At 46.2% G+C, this 23,338-nt stretch overlaps 1 protein-coding gene across 3 annotated transcripts in view; it reads right to left on the bottom strand.

The window, feature by feature from the left end:
- The window catches only part of LOC147673887 (anillin-like), a 429,866-nt gene that overhangs the window by 29,339 nt on the left and 377,189 nt on the right, over nt 1-23,338 (bottom strand). For 2 of the 3 annotated variants that reach the window (XM_086947773.1, XM_086947774.1), the window contains 2 exons: nt 903-956; nt 126-212 (listed from right to left, as the gene is read on the bottom strand). In XM_086947773.1, the coding sequence (XP_086803899.1) occupies nt 126-212; nt 903-956 (141 nt within the window). The remainder of the gene's footprint in view (nt 1-125; nt 213-902; nt 957-23,338) is intronic. The other variant, XM_086947775.1, reaches the window with a different exon arrangement.

Here is a 23,338-nt window from a genome sequence, read left to right as displayed (position 1 = left end):
ACCTAAGAAGGATAATAGGCATGCTAAACCGGCTACACCTCAAACTTTTGACATTTGGGCGTAATGTATTTCTGCAACAGGTGCATTAACTTACCGGGCCATCTTCCCTACATACGTAGACTTACCAGAAATCCACTGTGGTGCACATTGGAATGGCTCTGGCACTGCAATTTTAGATGGATATTCCCCTCTAAAGGTGACAGGAAAGGGACCTGCAAGAAAGTGAAGAATTCCTTAGTATATTTTATTCTTCTGGTCGTGGCCAAGAGTGGGCATAATGGCAGCCATGCACATAAGACGGTTAGCAGATGGACATTACAGAAGAGATGTGTTAGCAATAAGGGATACAAACAAGTTAGTTGGATGTTACCAAGAACCTTCAATCACTAGGATTTACCAAAATTGAATAAAGCAAAGATGGAACTAAGTCTAAAGTGATTGCAGACTGGCACAAAGTCAGAAGAGGAGAGAGGTGTAGGGGATGTGTTACAAGTGCACAAAGGGATGTGGATGCTCTGGAATAGAAGAGGGATAAAGGGACTTTGAAACCAATGAAAGAATCATTAATCCCAGCAGAAGCTGTGCTACAGTACACAAGAGTAGGACATGCCAATAATATAATGCAGATCACCAAGCACATACTGGGATAGCAAATACTTATCACCTTCGTCCACTCCTGGTACATCAGTTTGCTTTTGCTATACAGCTCCTGTAACAATCCAGGGGAGTTTCCTTCATGAGAAGGAAACTCTTGTATGCATCTCAGAAGAGCACCCTTGTGTACGAGGAATGAGGAAGTGGATAATATTGCTTAACAAAGGTGAAGATGTGCCAAAGCTGCTGCTAATGCGATAAATGATTGGTTGCCGCTAAATCAAGCAGAGAGAAAGGAGGTTCACAACCTTGTCCTGGAAGTGAGCCCCCAGCAGACGCCCGACCTTTCCTTCAAACTTCATCTAAAATAAGGGAAGAGGGAGAGAAAAGGTGGTGGCAATAAGAAGTGAATGTCTGGACTCTGGGATGCTGTCTGCAGAATAAACACTGCTTTCCATAGTCCATTGCAGGGGGGAAAAGTATCTGAAGTAAGAGTGAGTCTATGCCCGCAATACACTAGAAGAGTTACAAGTGATGGGATTTGTCATTCCTTTACACTAACCCAGATACAGCAATCTAGTCATGCAAATTGTTTATGTATTCAAGCATGATCATGGCATCTCAAGTAGTGCTTCCATAAGAAGCTAGTACGAGAGGCACAGGAGCAGTTCACTTTGAGAAAGAAAGAAAGAAAGAAAGAAAGAAAGAAAGAAAGAAAGAAAGAAAGAAAGAAAGAAAGAAAGAAAGAAAGAAAGAAAGAAAGAAAGAAAGAAAGAAAGAAAGAAAGAAAGAAAGAAAGAAAAGAGAAAAGAAAGAAAAGAAAAGAAAGAAAAGAAAGAAAGAATGTTCATGAAAGCGTATTTTTGTGGATATGTGATAAAGTGTGCTGGCGACGGAGTGGCTAAGAGCCAAAGCAACGGGCAAGAGTACTCCACATCTCATCTAACTTCGGATGTAAAGGAGGATAAGACTCGACACAATGGACAAATTCGGCAAGCAGAGATGAGCAATGTTGGAAATACATTGAATATTAGAAAAGATTTACCTTCAAAGACGGAACTATGGACTTCCACAGTGCAACCAAAGAAAGATGTATTCATGAATATATATTCACAAAAAAACTAAAGGTTACAAGAATGTTCTAGTTAGGAAATAGAATTAAAGAAACCTTAGAAATTCACTGGAAAAAACAAAGGTTATAGGGACGTTATAGTTGGGCTCAGATTTCACTCGCACAAAACCATAGAAGTTCAGCAGTAATAGTTACCTGAGCTCAGTATAACTTACACCGTCGTAATGCACTTCTTATGATTTCACATATTACATCACTCATGACATGGTTGAACAAGTTACTTACCTTCGGTAACAATGTATCTGAACCTTACTATTCCCCCCCCCAGGCGTCAGACTGGACCTGGAGACTTCGCTTTAGGAGTACCCCTGTGAGTCGGTCGACTCCCCGTCCACTGTTGGTGTCGTGGTCGCCAAAATGACATAGCGGCGTCTACTTAGACGCCGCCCATGCGCGCTAACGTAAGTTCTGACAGTACTTTCCACGTCAGAAGCACAGAGCCATGCAAGACACTGACCACTGGTGCACATAACTAGGGCCCTGGAAGGGAGTCTCTATCCCCAGAAGTCAGTTTGCATAACTGGGAGGATGGGTGGGGCGGTAAGGAATCTATGACTAACAAAGGTCTCGTTACCGAAGGTAAGTAACTTGTTCATCTGAAAGAGATTGTTGGGCATCTCTTTAATGTAAGGAATATAGAACGAAGCAATGACAACCCTGGAGGTGGGTCTGCGAACTAAGTTCACACCAGAAAGTCCTGGAGAACAGAACATCCAAAGTAGTAGTCTCTCCGGACTTGGCTGTCTAGGCAATAATGTTTGGTGAACGTGTGCAGGGATTCCCACGAGGGCAGCCTGACATGTCAAGGAGTGGAACTCCACGGACCAAGGCAGTAGCGGCTGCTGTAGACCTGGTGAACTGGGCACGCAGTCCCAGTGGAGCTTCCTTTTTCGCTAAGGAGTAGCAGATTTTAATGCTTAGGACAACCCATCGAGAGATGGTGCATTTTTGCACAGTCCGACCTTTCTTGGCGCCTATAGCCGACAAAGAGTGGATTGTCCACCCAGAAATCTTGCGTGTGGTCTAGATAGAAAGACAGCGCAAGTTTTGGGTCCAGGCGGTGGAGTCTCTCCACTGCCTGTGAAGGGTGCGGATGCAGGAAAAAGGTGGGCACACTTATGGTCTGTCCTATGTGGAAAGTGGCAACCACTTTGGGAAGAAAAGAGGCCCTTATGTGAAAGACTACTTTGTCCGAATGAACAGCAAGAAAAGGAGGTTTTGAGGACATTGCTCGCAGAGTGAGCGAGCTTCAAGCGGAGGGGAAAGCGTAAAGGAAGGCAGACTTCAGAGTAAGGAGTCTGCTAGGGCAGTTATGTAGAGGCTCGAAGGGAGCACACAAAAGGAACGTCACAACAAGATTCAAGTCCCACTGGGGCATTATGAACGGAGAAGGAGGAAAGAGAAGAGTAATGCCCTTTAGAAATCTACTTACAATAGGGCACTTGAAAAGAGAAGGCTGATCAGGCTGGCGAAGAAAGGCAGATCTGGCCGAAAGGTAGCCTTTAAGAGTGCCCAGGGCAGAGCCCTCCAAGGCTAAAGATAGGATGAACAAGAGTACCTCTGAAAGAGGGGCAGAAAGGGGATCCACGGCCTTCGCTGTGCACCATGGCACAAACTTGTTCCATCTACAGGCGTATACAGACTTGGCTGAGGAACTCCTGGCTACCAAGATGACATTACAGACTTCCTGGTGGAAGGTCAAAAGGAGTCAATTGCCGCCGCTCAAACTCCATGCAAGGAGGTGGAGGCTGGACAGGTTCAGGTAGAGGACCATTCCATGCTACTGCGACAGAAGATCCTCCCGAAGACGCAGTCTGATCGGAGTATCAATGGCGATGCTCCAGTGCTCGGGGTACCGGACTCTTTGTGCCTAGTTCGAAGTCACAAGAATGACTTGGGCCCAGTTGCGCTTTATCTTCAGCACTCGGGCCGGAAGTGGTAATGGCAGAAAGGTGTACAAGAGGCCGCAAGTCCACTCGTGACGAAAAGCTTTGTCGAGCCAGTGCCGCCTTGGAAATTCCAGCATGCAGAACTGCTGAGATTGTGTGTTCTATTCGGTGGCAAACAGATCTAACTAAGGCTCTCCCCTCTGCTGAAAGAGACCTTGCACCACTGAAGGACCGGCTTTTAGAACCCAGCGGCGTCAGTGAAAACGCCCGATGCCTTTGAGTTCCCCTGCCTTGGCAAACAGAGACACGGGATACTTCTTGATGACGTCAAAGACCAAAGTTTATTGGCTGCAACCGGGAACAGAGGTCTACGAAGCACAACACAGGTGGTTCGCTAGAGACTGCACAAAATCAATGAGTGGAGCATGGTCTTTTATGCCACAAATCAAGCCTCAAGCAACATTCCAAATTAGCATCGGATATATACAAACTGACCAATCGCAGAGTGACATTTCAAACATATCGCATGACGACAATCCCACTTTCCGTTGTCCAGCCCACCAGAAATGACCAAGCACATTCCAATATTCCTGTTCGATCAGGCCGGACAAACCCATCATAAAACCCTCAACCCAAATCAGCGATTATGTCGTAAAGGAAGGAACAGAAGCAGATTGGAAGCAAGATAGAAAGGTGGGTGCAGTGTACTGTAAACGCTGGCATGTTCTGCTCTTTGATCTTTATCTGACCAGCTGCTTAACAAGGGACTGGCTCAGCGAGGTCAGCCTCGGGCAAAGAGTCAGTTCAGCCAGGTCATTCAGAAGTCAGCTAAGGTGTACGTGTCTCAAGGACTCGTTTCGGCCACAGTCATCGGCCTATGTAAGGGCAACCACACAAAATGGCTGCCGCACACAAAATGGAACCAGAAGGTTCAAACGGAATCCCCAAATACGTAGTGTTCTCATTGATCGATTAACGCGAAAACACTCATACACACTACACTCGTGATTTGCGGTCTGCTGACACCAAAATAGTCTATTTCCGACGATCTTTATAGAACGGATTCGGAACCACCAAACCTCACCCACAAACTACGGAACTACAGACCCTCCTTTTGCCCTTACATAGGCAACAGACCCAAACCCATGTCAATCTGAATCTGGATCTATATTCATCAGATCATCGATATGTTGTTGTAGCATCATCCTATTACTTAGTACCTCTTTCTGGACAGGTCTCCTTGCACACGAAGTAGCACAAAGGCCACAAACAGCAGGAGCACACTGTACACAGAGACAGAACATGAAAAGGATTGCTAAGACCATCCCAATGACCATCAGAATCTTCCAACCCCAAGTGGATATCAATCCCCATAACCATCCCATTAACGACCAATTTCCTTTATCCAAATGGACAGAATCGGAGATCTTATGTAGCTTGGAAATGGCCTGGAAGACTGACGGAGCGTTGTCAGGAATGAAAACGCAGCAGCTCGATTGAATCAGTTTACATACTCCACCTCGATCTGCTAGTATGACATCAAGGGCAACTCTATTTTGAAGTGTCATAAGTCTATCCGACTGGAGCTCAGCAGTCAAGTTACTAAGGGCACCGGCAGTTTCGACTATGGTGGACTCAACCACTCTAGTCAACTGGTGAATATTCCTGCTATTAGCCATTGGTCCCCAGAACAGCAGAAAACCCTTAAAGAAATCTCCCAACTCTTGCCCTGCAGTGTCTTCTTGACTAAAGACACCTCTAGGAACTCTCGTCTTCTGGTAATCTGCCGCAGCTGTAAAAGTGGGAGGCAACAGGAAAGAAACAAAACATGTGCCCGAAAAATCAGGGGGCAACCATGTATATGCTTTGTCATAGCAAACAACGTAGGTACCCTTAGCGGCTAAAAATTCTGGGGAAGACTGAGACGTAAATACGCAAGTATCAGTACAAACGCTCTTCCCTAGCTGAGCGCTCCGATTCTTGCCATTACCCTGCAGACAATAGCAACCCTGATGGGGCACTATCCAAATCGATGGAGAACTTTTCGCTCGCTGGTTAACACTCAGACTAACTCCATATCCAGTAATATCCCAACCACTATATGGTTGCCTTTCATCTTTCGGAATAGTTTCGACGGCATTAGTCCCTTTAACCATGTCGACTATGCCTCTTGCTACAGCACTATTCTTCGGATTGTCCTTCGGTGAACGTAGGGGATAAACACTATGGGCATAGATGAACATCGTTCTGTAAGCCCAAATCGAACCATTCAAACTAAAAGGCAAAACCAAGTACGGAATACCCTTATCAGTCGTATGGGGCATTAGACCACAGATCCAACAGTTTGTCGTGTTCATCTCTAACTGGTGTTGGTGCAAAAGTTGAATAAAGGCAAATTGGCAAGTTGGCAAATTCCAGTCATCCAACTACCTCATGTTCAGGCAAAGGATGAAAAGAATAAGAAGAAATAGTGGGTGGAGGTGTAGGTTGCACAGTGGGAATAAACGTCACTTTGAAAGAGAATGTCACATAACCAATTAAAAAGATTATTAAACTCAATAGTAAAAGCAACCACGGTATTAAAAAACTTTTCTTTGATATCAGTTTGCATATCTTCTTTTTAAAAACCATTGTCCTTACAGGTCTCTCCAACTCGAACAAAATCCATCCTAACTAAATATGCTGCTCGCGATGGTAGGGTGTTTATGCTAAGGAATGCCTCTGTCAACCCAGGGCAACTCCCTTAGGCCAACCAGAACCTTTGACCTAGTGTCTCAGGCTTGCACTCCAAAGACTTGGCACCGCGACCCTACAGCTGAACCCGGATGGCGGTTCGAAAAACAAAAATTAGTAGATCCTCGGTGGAGAGTTAACCTGCAAACAGAAAAATCATAAAAACTTTTATTTGTTACTTTATTTGTCCCACGACTCTTGGTCGCAAATTATAGCAGTCCTTTCCAAAAGATGTTTGGTCCTTAAACAACAAATCAGGCTCAGTAGTGTTCAATCGATTCGAAGGAGGCACAGCTTCTTGCAAAAGATCGTCACTTTCCTTCTCAGAGTTCGTACCAATCAGACGGGCATCGCTGAATGGCAAAAATCGTGGAACAGTTTCTGTTTCAGAGTCTGGAAGTCCTTCCTGGACCCACTGATCGTACGGTAAGGGCAATGGTGCTCACTTACAGTGTACGCCGTGGATCCAGTTTTTCTTGCCTTGCACTCGAACTGCAGAACGTGTAGACAGGAGCACTTGATAGGGTCCTGTCCAGCGGGGCTGATCGTTTTTGCTCCACTGAAAATTCTTGACGAAGATCCAGCTTCCAGGTTCAATTGCGTGGCCTGGATCCTCAGAAACTTGTGGCAGGCTATCATGCACCTGTTGGTGTAAAACACGCAATTTAGTTGTCAGTTCGCGCAAGTAATCAAGCAACACAGGGTACTCAATTTCACTGAACCTAGTTGGCCTTGGCACACCCCAAATATTCGCTGGGCGACCAAAGACAACCTCTTATGGACTTAGACCCATTCTCGAATGCACAGTCATTCTTGTGGACAAAAGCGCTAAAGGCAAAGCATCTGGCCTCTGTAAACCAGTACTCGCTTGAATTTTGGCTAACTTTAGCTTTAAAGTGCCATTATAGCACTCAACTAAACCAGCTGATTGGGGTGATTTGCAGCGTGGAATTTCTGCCGGATTCCTAGTCCCTCATACACTCTCTTCATGACTTGACCCACAAATTCACTACCATTGTCACTCCAGATAATTCTCGGCATTCCAAACCTAGGGAAAAACTCTTTTTATCAGGACTTTCGCTGTGGACAAGGCAGTATTGTCCTTAAGGGGATAAGCTTCTACCCATCTAGAAAAGGAGCAAACAACCACTAAAACATATTTCAAGTTGTTGCATCTCTCCATGTAGATGAAATCTAGCTGCAAAGCCTCGCACGGATACGTAGGAGGAGCAACATCACCAGCTGGTGTTGGAGTTCCTTTACCAGGATTGTACATCAAACACCATACAGTTCTTAACCAAGTTCTCTGCACATTTCGGAATTCCCGCATTCTGCCAAACCGGAGCCAACAACTTACAAATCCCTTTCACACTAATATGTGCCATCCCATGAGCCATTGTAACAACCGGAAGCACATACGCGTCAGGCAACAACCATCTCTGATGCTCTGACAAATCAGTCCAACAACCATTCAAATCCAATCTATTCTTACTTTCTCTCCATTCATTCAACTCTTTCTCTGTAGCTTCAGATTGAATGGATTTCTCACTCTCAATCGTATCTTCACACATACTCTTCTCTGGAACCCATCTCGCCGGTCCCGCAACATACATTAGACTCATTACATTTCTTGCAGTTTCTTTCGCAACTTCATCCGCAAACGCATTTCCGCGACCAACATCATCCATAACTCTCTTATGGGCACTGCATTTCACAATCGCTACTTGCAATGGCAAAGTAAGAGATTCAAGAAGTTCATTCACCAACTGCCCATGCTGGATCTTCGTTCCATGCGAAGTCAAAAACCAACGTTCACGCCACAAACGCCCAAAGCTATGAGCCACACCGAATGCATACTGGCTGTCAGTATACACATTCACTCGTTTTCCTTTCGCCAACACACATGCTCTCGTTAATGCAATCAACTCCGCTGCTTGTGCTGAATTATGTGGAATACGTGCAGCTTCAACAATCGTATGCAACGTCGTAACAGCATATGCCGCAGTCGTATCACCATTCGGCAACTTAAAGCACGAACCATCAACCCATAAGGTACCATCACACTCTGGAAGAGGAGTACCTCTTAAGTCTACTCTCCATTTCATTTCTTCTTCAGTTCTCAGAAAACAATCATGTTGTTCTTCAATATCTGTCTCAACTGAAATTGCCAACAACGTGGCTGGATTCAACGTGTTGCATCGTTTAATGTGCACATGACTCGCTAACAACGTCAACTCGTAACCCGACAACCGAGCACTAGTTAAATGCTGTGTCTTGGTACGGTTCAACAAGGTATCCACTGCATGTGGAACCATTATCACTAACGTATTGTCCATAACCAAACCAGCAGACTGTCGAATTGAAACAGCTGCTGCTGTTGCTCTCAAGCAACTCGGCAACGCTCTAGCTACCGGATCTACAGTCGACGAAAAGTACACACATGGGCGTTGCTTATCGCCAAACTGTTGAGTCAAGACTGACAATGCACATCCCTCTCTCTCGTGAACATACAATGTGAAAGGCTTACTGTAGTCGGGAGTACCCAACACAGGAGCCGAACACAACGCATTGCGTAATTCGGAAAAGCTCTTCTGACATTCGTCAGTCCAAGGAATAGGATTTGGAGTATCCTTAACAGTGAGAGCTATCAAAGGTTTCGCTAGCAAAGAAAAATTAGGAATCCACTGTCTACAGTACGACGTAATACCCAAAAACGCACATACTTCTGTGCCGTAGGCACACTCATTTTCGCAATAGCTTGAATTCTTTCTGGGGTCAGTTTCCTTCAATCCTTCGATAAGAGGTGACCTAAGTAGGTTACTTCTTGTCGACAATATTGCAACTTGGAGAGAGAAACTTTGTGATGAAAATCAGACAAGTGGCGTAACAATGACAACTTGGCTTCCCTACAAATCTCTTCAGTATCAGCGGCAACTAACAAGTCATCAACATATTGAATAAGGGCTGCACCATCAGGTAAAACCAACAGATCAAGTTGTGTTTTCAAAGCTTGACTAGAGATCGATGGACTCTCGCAATAGCCTTGAGGAGCGCGCTTAAAGCTAAAACTTCGTCCTCCTAAAGAGATTCCAAAGATGTCCCTACTTTCCATGGCAATCGGGATGCTGAAGAAAGCATTCTTCAAGTCAATCACCGAAAACCACGTGGCTGTAGCCGGAATCAGAGTCAACAAAGCGGTGATATCAGGCACAACAGGAAATTGTGGAACAACAATCTTGTTCACTTCGCGAAGATCGATGACAAACCTATATACAGGAGGCTGTGAAGAATCAGTTCTCTTCAGAACAGGCAAAACGGGACTATTGCACACATTACCTCTTGTTTCCTCAATTACACCCTTTTCGATCAGATCATAAATGATCGCTAAAAGTGCACGCTCACCATCACTCGAGATGCGGTACTGTGGAATACGCGGTAACTTAGCATTCGCCTTCAGTGTCACAACATATGGGGGAATTTCCAGTAGGCCCACATCGTTCGGACCAGTAGCCCACAATGAATCAGGTAAAGAAGACAATTCAGATGGAAGTCTGCCTTTCGACATGTACATCGGAGAGATCACTCTCTCACCCAAAGTAAAATGAACTCCTGACGGAGAACAATACAGCGTCGCATATAATCTCTTCAATAAATCCAATCCCAACAAATTCTCATTACAACCGGTAGTCAAAAGAAGGGGTGCTTTGAACTTACGAGGTCCAACAGAAAGAGACAATGGAGCAGAAATTGGATTTGTAACCGGGGCGCCAGAAAAACCTACAGAAACATTATCAAAGCCAGACAAAGGTGCGCCAGGGAGTTTAATGTGAGTAATAGAACTCTTTGTAGCACCAGTGTCTAGCAGAAAAGGTTCTGACACACCTGATGCAATTACTTCTACATAAGGTCCACGCTGATCTACTGGAACTGAAACAACTCCCTCTCTTTTTCCATGGCTGTCCTAACAATCATTACCATTTGCTTCGTCACCTTCAATATAGTAATCATCTACATAGTACTGTGCTGTCCTACCAGACGAACCTTGCTGCTGATCAAAACTATTCATTGAGTTCTGTGGAGGCAAAGAACGCACGTTCTGTCCGCGACCTCTACCTCTAGGCGCCTGTTGTGCACCTCGACCTCGTACACCAGAAGCACCATTCATGCGCTGCAACAAAACCGGACGACTATTCTTAAAATGACCCTCTTCTTTGCAATACGCACACTGATTAGGCCCATACGGAAAACCCTGTTGAGAAGACTCGTTCCTTTGCGAGTTTCTCGAAAATTGCTGAGGTTGCTGATAATCGCGCTGATTATTTGTACGAGGTGGATAAGCTTGTTGTAGAAGAACTTTAGTCTTCAATTCCTTAGTCTTCTTATCCGCTTTCTCTAACTCATCTTTGCGCCTATTTTCATAGTACTGGGCCGTAGCTAAAATCTGTGCTGACGTGGAAACAGCCCAAGCACTCTCGGAATCCTTCAACTTAGTGCACAACTCAGGAAGCAGATTATGTACAAATTTGTCAACAAACAATCTCTGGCCACCCTCAGTAGCCATGTCCTGACCACTATGATCTAAAAATGTCTCTTCAAACCGCGTGAAAAAGTCGGACACCGTCTCGTCTTTCTTCTGCTTACATGCAGACAATTTGTCCCAATTAACACGCACTTCGGGCATCAAAGTCTTCATATAGTTAATTATCCTACCAGGAAGTTCAGTAATGAGATCTTCAGGCTTAGCACCTCCAGCTTGTCTATCATTCGCAGCAACAATATTAACCCATGTATCACCCAATTCATTTTCATGATCCGTATGTCGAATCGTACTCCAGATAGGCTGTGGGACAACATTACCAAACAACATGTCTATGTCCGCTAAATTCATGATGCACGAACCCCTCGGTTTGAGTGAGCTCTTTATAATATCCCGCTGGATTTTTGCGTGGATCAGGTAAAGACTGCTTAAGTGCTAGGACTTCAGCACGCTTCCAAGGAACATGTACCCATACTCGTTGAAAGTGCGCAACAGTAGGTGGCCGAGCATTAGGTTCCGCAGGTCTCAAACTGGAGGAACCTCACGCATCGGATATTGACGCGCTTTTCTCCTAACTGACGAATCAGGCTCAAACAATCGCTCAGAAGGGGTGTCATTACGGAACGACAACAACGTCGCAAGTGCTCTCTCAATGTCATGGGGACTCACAATGGTCCCTTTCGCAAACTCGGAACGCACTCGATACAACTCTTCAGGAGCTTTAACTACTTCGTCAATCCATTGTTCATGGAGGAACACACACATCATTTCAAAGACGTACCGTTGCTTTGGTGCTTTCCATTGACGGAAAACATCCATAATACCCTCAAGATCATACTGGGAAGTATACGTAACCCATCTACGCACCATGTGATCCAAAACTGTACGCTCATCTATATCAGGCAACTGACTACGTGATTGTCTACGCTCACTCACTGGAGACAAACCCAATTGACCCAACAAAGGAGACAGAAAACCAGAAAAAGCAGCAGTCATTTGCTGTCTAGTAGAAGGAGAAGATGGAAGAATAAGAGAAGACGGAACAATAGTAGAAGAATCTAAAGACGGAACAGAAGGAGCATTAGAGACAGGTGTAGGAGTAGCAGACAAAGGGGGAGGCAAAGTTGGCGGCCCTTGAGGAGGCTGCGCCAAAGGAACAGTAGCCAACGGAAGAGGAGCTGGCTGTGGAGCAACTACAGATGGCACAACAACTGGATGTTGCACAGCCGCAACTGGTGGCGGTGGTGCCGTAGCACTCTGTGCATAAGGGGGTGGCGAACTCAATAGATGCGACATTAAAGGATCTTTCGCAAGATCTTTCTTCTCTTCCTGTTCTTTAGGCGGCAAAACTGGATAGCATCTATCTACCGCTAACTTCTTAACTCTTAGCATCTGTTCGCTCTCTTGCTCTTCCTCATTATCCCTAAACGCAATAGCGGCTTGTACCATTGACATACCTCGTTCTCGTTTATTCTTTTTCGCTAATTTAATTTCTTTCTGTTTGGCTTCTTTGCGCCATATGCGGAAAGAGTCAAACATTGCCGGCCGGGCTTTCTTCTTGAACAATTTCAATTCGAGATTATCTAAAATCTCAGCTTCAAAACTACCATAACTGGGCCACTGTATGACACCGTCTTTTCTCGTATATCTTACCCAGATCTCATTGTAGCGAATAGGGCCCACACCATGCTTCACGTATAATTCATATGTGGGAGTTCCAATTGGAGGAACCGGACACGAATCCTCTAACCGGGAATCCTTAGAACAACCACAACCAAATATCTTTCCAAGTCTGCCAAGACCAGGCATCTTGCTCACTAGTCTAGCGTCAAACTACAAGGGAAATCTCAAAACGATAGTCTCGCAAATACACAAGTCCCTTGGCTTTGGGGCCTGCAGGTACCAAATCAAAGCGATCCACTAAAGGGATACCAAAACAAATTAAGGACTAGGAGACGCTCCACTCATACTTAACTGAAATGTCACCAGAAGACCAGTCAATCGTCTCGCTCTACAAACGTCTAAGGCTCCAAGACAGGGAGACAGTCAGGGCAGCAGTCCTTCGTAGCCGTCGGAAAGCGGGGAACCTCGCAGCAAAGACTTTCGGACCACGACGACATACAGGGGTCGATGAAGTGGTTGGCCTTCCTCCAGAATTTTCACACAAAGCTCTCCACGATCTTCAGGCTTGGACCGGTACCGCTGAAGTCGCCCCACGTGGGGCGCCAACTGAAGGACCGGGTTTTAGAACCCAGCGGCGTCAGGGAAAACACCTGATGCCTTCGAGTTCCCCTGCCTTGGCAAACAGAGACACGGGATACTTCTTGATGACGTCAAAGACCAAAGTTTATTGGCTGCAACCAGGAACAGAGGTCTACGAAGCACAACACAGGTGGTTCGCTAGAGACTGCACAAATTCAATGAGCGTAGCATGGTCTTTTATGCCAAAAATCAAGCCTCAGGCAACATTCCAAATTAGCATCGGATACATACAAACTGACCAATCGCAGAGTGACATTTCAAACATATCGCATGATGACAATGCCACTTTCCGTTGTCCAAAAAGGGGTGGTGAGGGACAGAGTCTCTGAATTAAACAGAAAGCTCTCACCCAGTCAAAAGATCAGGGCTAGATCCAACACCGTTTTTTAGCTCACTGCACCATCCCAGTTTCAGAACCTGACTGTATGCAAATTAGTCTGTTCTTGTCCCAGTGCATGATGGGAACAGGACAAACCAAACTACAGAAGCCAATTCTTACACTGGTGATGGATCAAGCCCTGATCTTTGGACTGGGTAAGAGTGGTCTGCTCAATTCAGACACTCTGTTCATCACCACCCCCTTTTGTAAATCGATTTTGGCCACTATAGGTGTGGCAGGGTATACTCAGACATGAGTCCCTTTCTCACTGCTCCATCAGGATTCAAGCAAGCCGGGCCGAAGAGGCTGAAATGCCAGAAACCGGTCCCCGGTAGCTTGTCTCCTTTCTGGTAAAGAATTGGCTTGGTAGTTTAGTCTGCCCTGTTCCCATGATGCACTGGGCCAGGGACAGACTGATTTGCATATGGCCAGGTTCTGAGCTGGGATGGGGCAGTGAGATAAATAACGGTGATGGATCAAGCCCTGATCTTTGGACTGGGTAAGAGTGGTCTGCTCAATTCAGACACTCTGTTCATCACCACCCCCTTTTGTAAATCGACTTTCCGTTGTCCAGCACACCAGAAATGACCAAGCACATTCCAATATTCCTGTTCGATCAGGCCGGACAAACCCATCATAAAACCCTCAACCCAAATCAGTGATTATGTCGTAAAGGAAGGAACAGAAGCAGATTGGAAGCAAGATAGAAAGGTGGGTCCAGTGTACTGTAAACGCTGGCATGTCCTGCTCTTTGATCTTTATCTGACCAGCTGCTTAACAAGGAACTGGCTCAGCGAGGTCAGCCTCGGGCAAGGAGTCAGTTCAGCCAGGTCATTCAGAAGTTAGCTAAGGTGTACGTGTCTAAAGGACTCGTTCGGCCGCAGTCATCGGCCTATGTGAGGGCAACCACACAAAATGGCTGCCGCACACAAAATGGAACCCGAAGGTTCAAACGGAATCCCCAAATATGTAGTGTTCTCATTGATCGATTAATGCGAAAACACTCGTACACACTACACTCGTGATTTGCGGTCTGCTGACACCAAAATAGTTTATTTCCGACGATATTTATAGAACGGGTTCGGAACCACCGAACCTCACCCACAAACTACGGAACTACACCACTTCAGAGTGAGGACGCCATTCCTGATCCATCATGCACCGAAGGCAGAGCTCGTCTGCCCCTGTTTTCAGACAACCTGCCAGGTGTTGAACCACCAGGGACATGCGCTCATGTTCCAGCCATGTCCAAAGGTGAACAGTCTCTTGACCTAGGGTCCCGACTCCACCCCGCTCTGTCTGTTGCAGTACCACATGGCAGTGGTCTTCCCTGAACACCTGCACTACTATTCCTTTGACAGAGGGAAGGAATGCCTTCCGTGTCAGATGAATCGCCCGGTGCTCCAAAATGTTGACGTGGAGGCCGGACTCTGACAGAGACCTCTATTCTCCACCTCTCCCTGGTGGACGCTGCATCCAAGTAATGATGCATCGGTTACCATTGTCAGCTCTGGTTGGGGAGGAGAGCGGGATCGGACGTTGACCCAATCTTGGTTTGTTAACTACCACTGCAATTGACATGCAGTCCCCTCCGAGATCTGGACAACGTTGGAAAGATTGCCCTGATGCTGCGCCCACTGGAACTTCAGGTCCCACTGCAGAGCCCGAATATGCCACCTGGCATGATCCACCATCAGGATTCAGAAGGCCATAAGGCCCAGCAGCTTCAGGGTCATTCTCACTGAAATCCAGGATAGAGGTAGAAATATCGGTGTCATAGCCCGAATAGCCTGGACTCCCTGTTCGGGGGGATAAACCCAAAATTGTGCCACATCCAGAACCGCTCAAATGAAAAGGAGCTTCTGAGTGGGAGTCAGGTGTGACTTTGGCACGTTGATAGTGAACCACAGCAAGTGCAGGAGGTCCGCCATAGTCTGGAGGTGGGAGACACCTTCGACAGCCAGTCATCGAGATAGGGTATGACTGGCACCCCTGGACGGCGCAGTTGAACTGCGACCACCCCCATCATTTTCGTGAACACCCGAGGGGTGCTGGTAAGGCCAAAGGGTAGCACAGTAAACTGAAAATGCTAGTGGCCTAATGTGAACCGTAGGTAACTCCTGTGCGCTGGCAGGACAGGGGTATGGAAATATGCATTCTGCAAGTCCAACGCTACCATCCAATGTCCAGGGTCGAGGGCAGACAGGAGCTGAGCCAACATGAGCAATTTCTCCTTCCGGAGAAAGTGGTAGAGGGCCCTAAGGTCTAAGATAGGACGTAGGCCTTTGTCCTTCGTGGGTACCAGAAAGTAGCAACCACAAAGTACTTCTGGCACAGGGACCCTTTCGATAGCTCCCTTGGCCAAGAGAGCGACAACTTCGTGGTGGAGAAGGGCCAAACGATCCTCCGACATGCAATGGAAGGATTTTGCCATCCTGGAAGAAGTGTTGCCAGTCAATCAGATTTGAGCAGGGGGCTGTCGGATCCGCTGAGGATCTGCATGCCCATATGTAGAAATTTGGATTTCCCTTAATATTTCCAAAACAGCTAAAGCCCAAGTTACTTACTTGCGTAACAATATATCTGTAAGAGACATTAGTTAGTGATAGATTCCTTGCCTTCGAATATCCCCAGGAGCCAGACTGGATCCGGAAAGTTTGTCAGCTGTACCCCTGCACGTCGGTAGGCATTGTCGTACGACTCCGCGTACGTCGTTGGCATCTTAGTCGCAGAGATGACGTCACTGGGGCTACTTAGACATGCCCACGCGGGCTGTCAGTTCTGTACATGACGTTCCGCGCCAGGAACGCAGAGCCATGCAAGATACTGACCACTGGTGCATTGAAACTAGGGCCCTGAAAGGGATGACCGTAACCCTAGAAATCAGTTTGCAGAACGGGGAGGATGGATGGGGCGGTAAGGAACCTATCACTAACTGTCTCTTACAGATGGAATATGCTACGTACCAGTATGCATCTGTTCTTGGCATGTAGGGCTGCTGACATTCATATCTGTGCATTGATCTCTGCTTAGAGTTAGGCCGGGATGATTGCACCTGGTTGTCCTAGAAGAGTCTTCGAAGTATCACAAGATAGGAGACTACTCCCCTGGAATGCAGTGTGCATGGGCATCTTTTCCATCCTCAGATTGTTTTTCGCCATTGTGGCTGAGATGGAGATAGTAAGAGATGGCCATGCAAAAGATAATGCTGCAGCTGCAACAGGCACCGGGGAGGAGGACGGGCGATATGAATGTCAGCAGCCCTACATGCCAAGAACAGATGCATACTGGTAAGTAGCATATTCCGTTCGAGGCATGTGGGCTGCTGAATTCATATCTGTGCATAGACTGTATAGCAGTATCTCCTCTAGCGGTGGTTACCTGTGCCAGCTGCAGCAGTTTGAAAGAGTTTTGAGGACAGCCTGGCCTACAGCAGCATGCTGCTTTGCTTGTACGTCTACACAGTAGTGTTTTGTGAAAGTGTGTATAGTAGACCATGTGGCTGCTCTACATAGGTCTTCAAGAGGAATATTCCCTAGGAAAGCCATGGATGCCCCCATTTTGCGTGTAGTGTGTGCTCTTGGGGGGGACAGTTAACGTGCGTTTAGCTTTTTGATAACATATTTGAATGCATTTAACTATCCATCTGGCTATTCCTGACTTTGATATGGGATTTCCTTTATGTTGTGGTGAAAAAGCAACAAATAATTGTTTTGTTTCCCTGAATGATTTAGTTCTGTCCACATAATAAAGCAGAGCTCTCTTTTCTTTATCCTCCTTCCACGTATTTTCCCTCCCCCCGGTTGATCAAGTTAGTGATGTCACAGCAAATTTCTCAATGGGCACATTAGTCACACTGTTTGGAATACACTCTGTTGAAGGCGATCCTTATGTCCTCAGATTGGTTCGCAATGCCTACACCCAAATTTACGGGCCACCCTAGATGACAAGTCTCCTAGATCTGCTTAGAAGAGGGTTAGAATTTCACACACGTGCGAGGCTTTGGTATTGAAGGACACACTCATATGCTACAAGCCACGGTTCTAGTCGATCCAGATGATAGCTCACTCTTTGATACTCCACTGGCCATACAACTGCCACACCCGACGGGTCCATATCTTGGGAAATGTACCATTAGCTCAATTCCTGAGCACCTCTTTCCTCCCTGTCGAGGACCCACTGATCTGTTGAGATGGGAAAAGCTTTCAGATATGAAGTATTATGTGGAACGGTTTTAATTCTTATTTCTTTTATCCTTCTACGTTAATGGTTGTGATATGAGAACAAGGCCCTGTATAATATCACTGATGTTTATAGCTACTACTGTACATAGACAGGATGACTTCTTGCATTTGCTCGATGTTTTGACATGTATTGCGACCATGTACTGAAAAACTCAATAAAAGATATTCAAACAAAAAAAAATAAAGCAGAGCTCTCTTTACATCTAGTGTGTGTAGGGCTCTTTCAGCTACCGACTGTGGATTTTGGAAGAAAACTGCAGTTCTATTGATTAATATGGAAAGTGGATATGACCTTTGGCATGAAATTAGGGCTTGTTCTAAATACTACCCTGTTAGCATGTAGCTGCATGAAGGGTTCTTGAATTGTTAGTGCTTGTAGTTCGCTAACTCGCCTGAGTGAAGTAATGGCAATCAAGAATGCCACCTTCCATGTTAAGAATTACAATTCGCATGAGTGTAGAGGTTCGAAAGGAGGTCCCATGAGTCTGGTGAGTACTATATTTAGGTTCCAGACTGGTGAAGCTGGGTGTGAGGAATCACTCTTGAGACCCTCCATAAAAGCCTTGATTGCTGGTACCCGAAACAGTGAAAGGTGTTGTCCGTTTTGGAGATATGCTCTATAGCAGCGAGGTGCAGTCTTATAGAAGAGTATGCTAGGTTGCATCTTTGAAGATGCAGTAGTAACATATAATGTTCTGTATGGAAGCATCTAATGGGTTGATTTGGTTATTGTTGCAGTAGATAACAAATCTCTTCCATTTAGCTGTATAGCATGCTCTAGTAGTCTGTCTTCTTGTCTCCTTAATGATATTCATGCAGTCTGAAGGCAAGTTAAGGTATCCGAATTCTAAGACTTCAGAAGCCAGATCGCTAGGTTCATCTGATTGGGATCTGGGTGTCTGATTTCTCCATGGTTCTGAGTTAGAAGATGGGGTGCGAGGCGTAGCCTTTGATGAGGAACTACTGAAAGCTCCAGGAACGTTGTGTACCATGGCTGTCTCGCCCATGTGGGAGCAACTAGGATCATTGTGAGTGATTGTTGCCGTAGTTTGCGTGCCACCAGGGGAATCAGTGGTGCTGGAGGAAAAGAGTACGCAAATCTGCCTGACCAGTTCATCCAGATCGCATTTCCCTGTGACAACGGATGTGGGAACCTGGTGGCAAAGTACTGGCATTTTGAGTTTTCTTTTGTGGCAAACAGGTCTATCTCTGGGTGACCCCACTTTTTGAAGAATGGCTGGAGAACTTGGGGGTTAATCTCCCATTCGTGTAGTTGTTGGCTGTGTCTGCTGAGAAGATCCGCTATTTGATTGTCTTTTCCTGGGAGGTGTTCTGCCAGGAGAAAGATGTTTTTGGGAATTGCCCACTTCCATATGCTCTGTGGCAAGTGGGACAGCTGTGGAGAGTGTGTTCCTCCCTGTTTCTGGATATAGTACATGGCTGTCATGTTGTCTGTCCGGATCAACACAGTCTTGTTGTACAAGTATTTCTGGAATGCTTTTAGGGCTAGAAATATTGCTAGCAACTCTAGTTGATTGATATGCAGTCTCTTTTATTTGATTGTCCAGAGCCCTTGTACTGTGTATTGAAGTAGGTGGGCTCCCCAACTTGTCAGTGATGCGTCTGCTGTTAGTACTAGTGGAACTTGCTCTTGGAACAGTCGCCCCTTGGAAAGGTTTTGTTGGTTCCACCCCTGCAGAGTTGTAAGCGCGACTTTCTACCAACACTAACACTAGGTCTTTTAGTAGTCCTTGAGCTTGGTTCCACTGCCTTGCAAGGCACTCTTGCAGTGGGCGCATTTGAAGTCAGGCATGGGGGACAATGAATATGGAAGAGGCCATCATGCCTATGAGCTGCATGAAGACTCGAGCTGTCAAAGTGGTGTGGCAGAAATTTGCGAATGAGCATTTGCATGCTGGTTATCCTCGCTGAGCTTGGATATGCTTTTGCCCCTAAGGTATCTATCGTAGCTCCCAGATATTGTGTGTGGGATGGTTGTAGGTGGGATTTTGGGTAGTTTATTGAAAAACCTAGGCTGTGTAGCAGCTGAAGTGTCTGAGACGTGTCTCTTAGACACGGTTTGTACAATTTTGCTTTTATTAGCCAATCGTCTAGGTATGGAAACACGTGGATGTGTTGCCTCCTGAGATGTGCAGCTACTGTCGCTAAGCATTTTGTAAACACTCTTGGAGCCGTGGTTACCCCGAAGGGGAGAACCTTGAATTGGTAGTGTTGACCTTCTATTGTGAACCGGAGATATTTTCTGTGAGCTGGATGGATGGATGGGTATGTGAAAATACGCATCCTTGAGGTCCAATGTTGCTAGGAAGTCTCCTTGCTGGAGCAACGGGAGCACTAGCACTTGCTGTAGTGTGATCATATGGAAGTGCTCCGACAGTATGTATTGATTTAGGGGTCTGAGGTCCAATATTGGTCTGAGGGAACCGTCCTTCTTGGGAATAAGGAAGTATAGTGCGTATACTCCTGTCCCTTGGTGTTGGAAAGGGACTGGCTCTACTGCCCCCTTTTCCAGCAAGCATTTCACCTCTTGTTGTAGCAGGGTGATGTGTTCTTTGGACATAGGACGGTGTCTGGGTGGTATGTTGGGTGGAGTAGAAGTGAGTTCTAGGCAATAACCATATTGGATAATTTGTCTCACCCACCTGTCTGTGGTAATTGCGTGCCAGACTGGTAGGAATTGTTGGATTCTGCCTCCGACCGGTGTTAAATGGTCTGGAGGTAGTGTGATGAAGTCACTGTTTTGTGGCAGTGGAGGCTCTGGTGTTATTGCCTTCACGTCCTCTTCCTTTATTATTGTTGCCCCTATAACCTCCTCTGTTGGAGTTTTTATTAAAGGAACCTTGGGTGTTGCTTTTGTATGTAGAATAGGTTTGTGAAGTATTGCCCAGTGTAGTTGCTCTGTATGAGGAGCGTCGAAAGGAACCTCTGTGTTGTTGAAACTGTAATGCACCCATTGATTTTGCAGTTTCTGTATCCTTTTTCATTTTGTCTAAAATGGTGTCGACTGCAGGGCCGAAAAGGAAGTCTTGTTTGATTGTTTGGTTAAGAATGGTGGATTGCACCTCGTTCTTAAAGCCCGAAATACGTAGCCATGCATGTCTTCGTAGTAAGACGCTAGTGTTAATGGACCTGGCTGCAGTGTCAGCTGCGTCAAGCGCACATTTAATGGAGGCGTTTGTAATAAATTTCCCCTCCTGTAGGAGGTCATTAGCTTGGACTTTGAAAGGCTCAGGCAGGTATTGCATTAAACTTTCAAGCTGGTCATAGTGTGCTCTGTCATAACGAGCTAGTAGAGCTTGTGTATTTGCAATTCTCCATGAATTGGAAGCCTGTGATGCTACCCTTTTACCAGAGGCCTCTAGTATTTTGGACTCTATCAGGAGGTGGATCTTCTCCTGTTGTCTGTGAGTTGGCCCTTTTGTGTGCATTAGCCACTACCAGTGAGTCTAATGGTAACTGACCTCTGATATAAGTAGGGTCTGTAGGGGCCACTCTATATTTCTCTTCAACCCTGGGATTGATTACGCGTGCCCTGGCTGTATCTTTAGATATATCTGGCACGTGTTTTAATACCCCTTTCAACATAGGAAGTGTTCTGACATTTTTCTCTGAAGTAGGGAATGTGTCAAATAAAAAGTCTTTGTCTATAGGGTCATTGTGCATGTCTACGTTGTGGTACTGCGCTGCCCTATCTATTAGCTGGTTGAAAACAATGGTGTCGTCAGTAGGTGACGGCTTTGTTGGGTATGAGGAGGTGTCCGGGATGGGATGCGCGTCATATAAATCAATCAGTTCACCCCATGGTTCGTCTTTAAGGTTAGGATCCTCTGGATAGTCATAATCATGTTGAGGATCTTCCCCGGTGTCACCCTCATTGTCCCCAGAGTGCGTAGGAGAGTAAGGAGCAAAAGGCGTAGTAGGCATAGTGAGAAAGAAAGGAATGAAGGGTCTAGAGGGAGAAGTCCCAAAGTCCTTTTTCTTTAGAGGAATGGGGGAATGAGAGTCCGTGTCCAACGGCCTCTTCTTCCTGTGTAGGATTGGGACTTTACCAGTCTCAGGGTTTATATATATATTTTTGCCTGATCCTCTGATGGATCTGGATGGAAGAGTTCTTCTTCCACTGTCCGTGGCTGTGCCTTTGACTTCTTTGGCTTAGACTTTTTTGGATCGACTATTGCCTCCGGGTCGATAACCTTTTTTGGTTCGACTACTTATGGTCCCTTATTGCTCTCTCGGCTCGGCCTCTTTGTCCGGGTCGACGAGTGATTGCGGATCGACCACATGTTTAGATTCGATACGCTTTTTGTGCTAGACAGTTTTTTTTTTAGGTTGACTGTCTTGTCGAGTCGATGACTTTTTTCAGATTGACTGGTCTTTTAGGAGCATTTGTCTTTGGTTCGATGTCTTTCTTTGGTTCGATAGCCTTCTCTGGCTGGACCACAGGTTTCGGTAAGACTCCCTTTGTGTCGACGGCCTTCGGCACCGCGGCCTTCTTTGGGTCGACTGACTTCTTTGGTTCGGCGCCCTTCGGGTCGGCGGCCTTCTTTGGCTCGACGGCCTTCTTTGGTTCGGCGCTTCTTGGCTGTACGGCCTTCTTTGGTTCGGCGCCCTTTGGCTCGACGGCCTTCTTCCGGTCAACGCTCTTAGGCTGTACGGCCTTCTTCGGTTCGACGGCCTTCGGGTCAACGACCTTTTTGGGTTCTAGAACCTTCTTTGGGATAACGTTACTTGGACCTGGGGTCTCTGAATGCTTAATCTTTGTTTCCGTAGCCGAGCCAGAGGGCGGGGCTGCTGAATGATGTTTTGGATCTAGGCTAAGGCCTTTAGGCGATGCCTCGACTGGAGCCTTCTGTAATGGGGTAACTGGTGTCGGGCGAAATGTACTCACGGTTTGCCCAAGTGGGATTTAGTCATCGGAGTCAGAGTGGTCCTCGACGGTGACGATCTCTAGATCCGAATTTTGCGCTTCTGGAAGATCTTGTTCATCCTCCAAGATGATGTCTGGTTCCGGTGCCTGTCGCTGCATCTCTTGCCTAGCGGCCAGTCGAATCCGGATGGTTTTCTTCGAACGGAATTGGGCACAGGCTGGGCAGGTTTCTTCCTTGTGGTAAGGTGATAGGCACTTGTTGCATAATGTGTGTTTGTCAGTATGCAGGAACTTGGAGTGGCATTGTGGGCACCTTTTGAACGGGCTCCTTTCAATCAACAGCAGGCCCACGTAGCGTCCACGACCGGGTCGAGATGGAAAGCTTGATCGAGTCAAGAATTACCGAGAGAGAACAATACCGTTGAAGTCGAAGGCCTTTTGGCCTCTAGAAAAGTTTAGTTTCGATTCCGAAGTTGGAGTATAGGAATAACATCCGAACCCAATGGCGGAAAAAAACAATCTGAGGATGGAGAAGATGCCCATGCACAATGTAGTCCAGGGGAAGAGTCACCTATCATGTGATACTTCGAAGACTCTTCCAAGACAACAAGGTGCAATCATCCGGACCCAACACTAGGCGGCGATCTATGCAGATATGAATTCAGCAGCCCACATGCCTC

The sequence above is a fragment of the Lissotriton vulgaris genome, chromosome 12 (assembly GCF_964263255.1).
Source record: "Lissotriton vulgaris chromosome 12, aLisVul1.2, whole genome shotgun sequence".
In the NCBI taxonomy this organism is placed as follows: Eukaryota; Metazoa; Chordata; class Amphibia; order Caudata; family Salamandridae; genus Lissotriton; species Lissotriton vulgaris.
The sequence above is the reverse complement of the archived record's forward strand: the minus strand, read 5'-3'. Positions and strand labels throughout refer to the sequence as shown.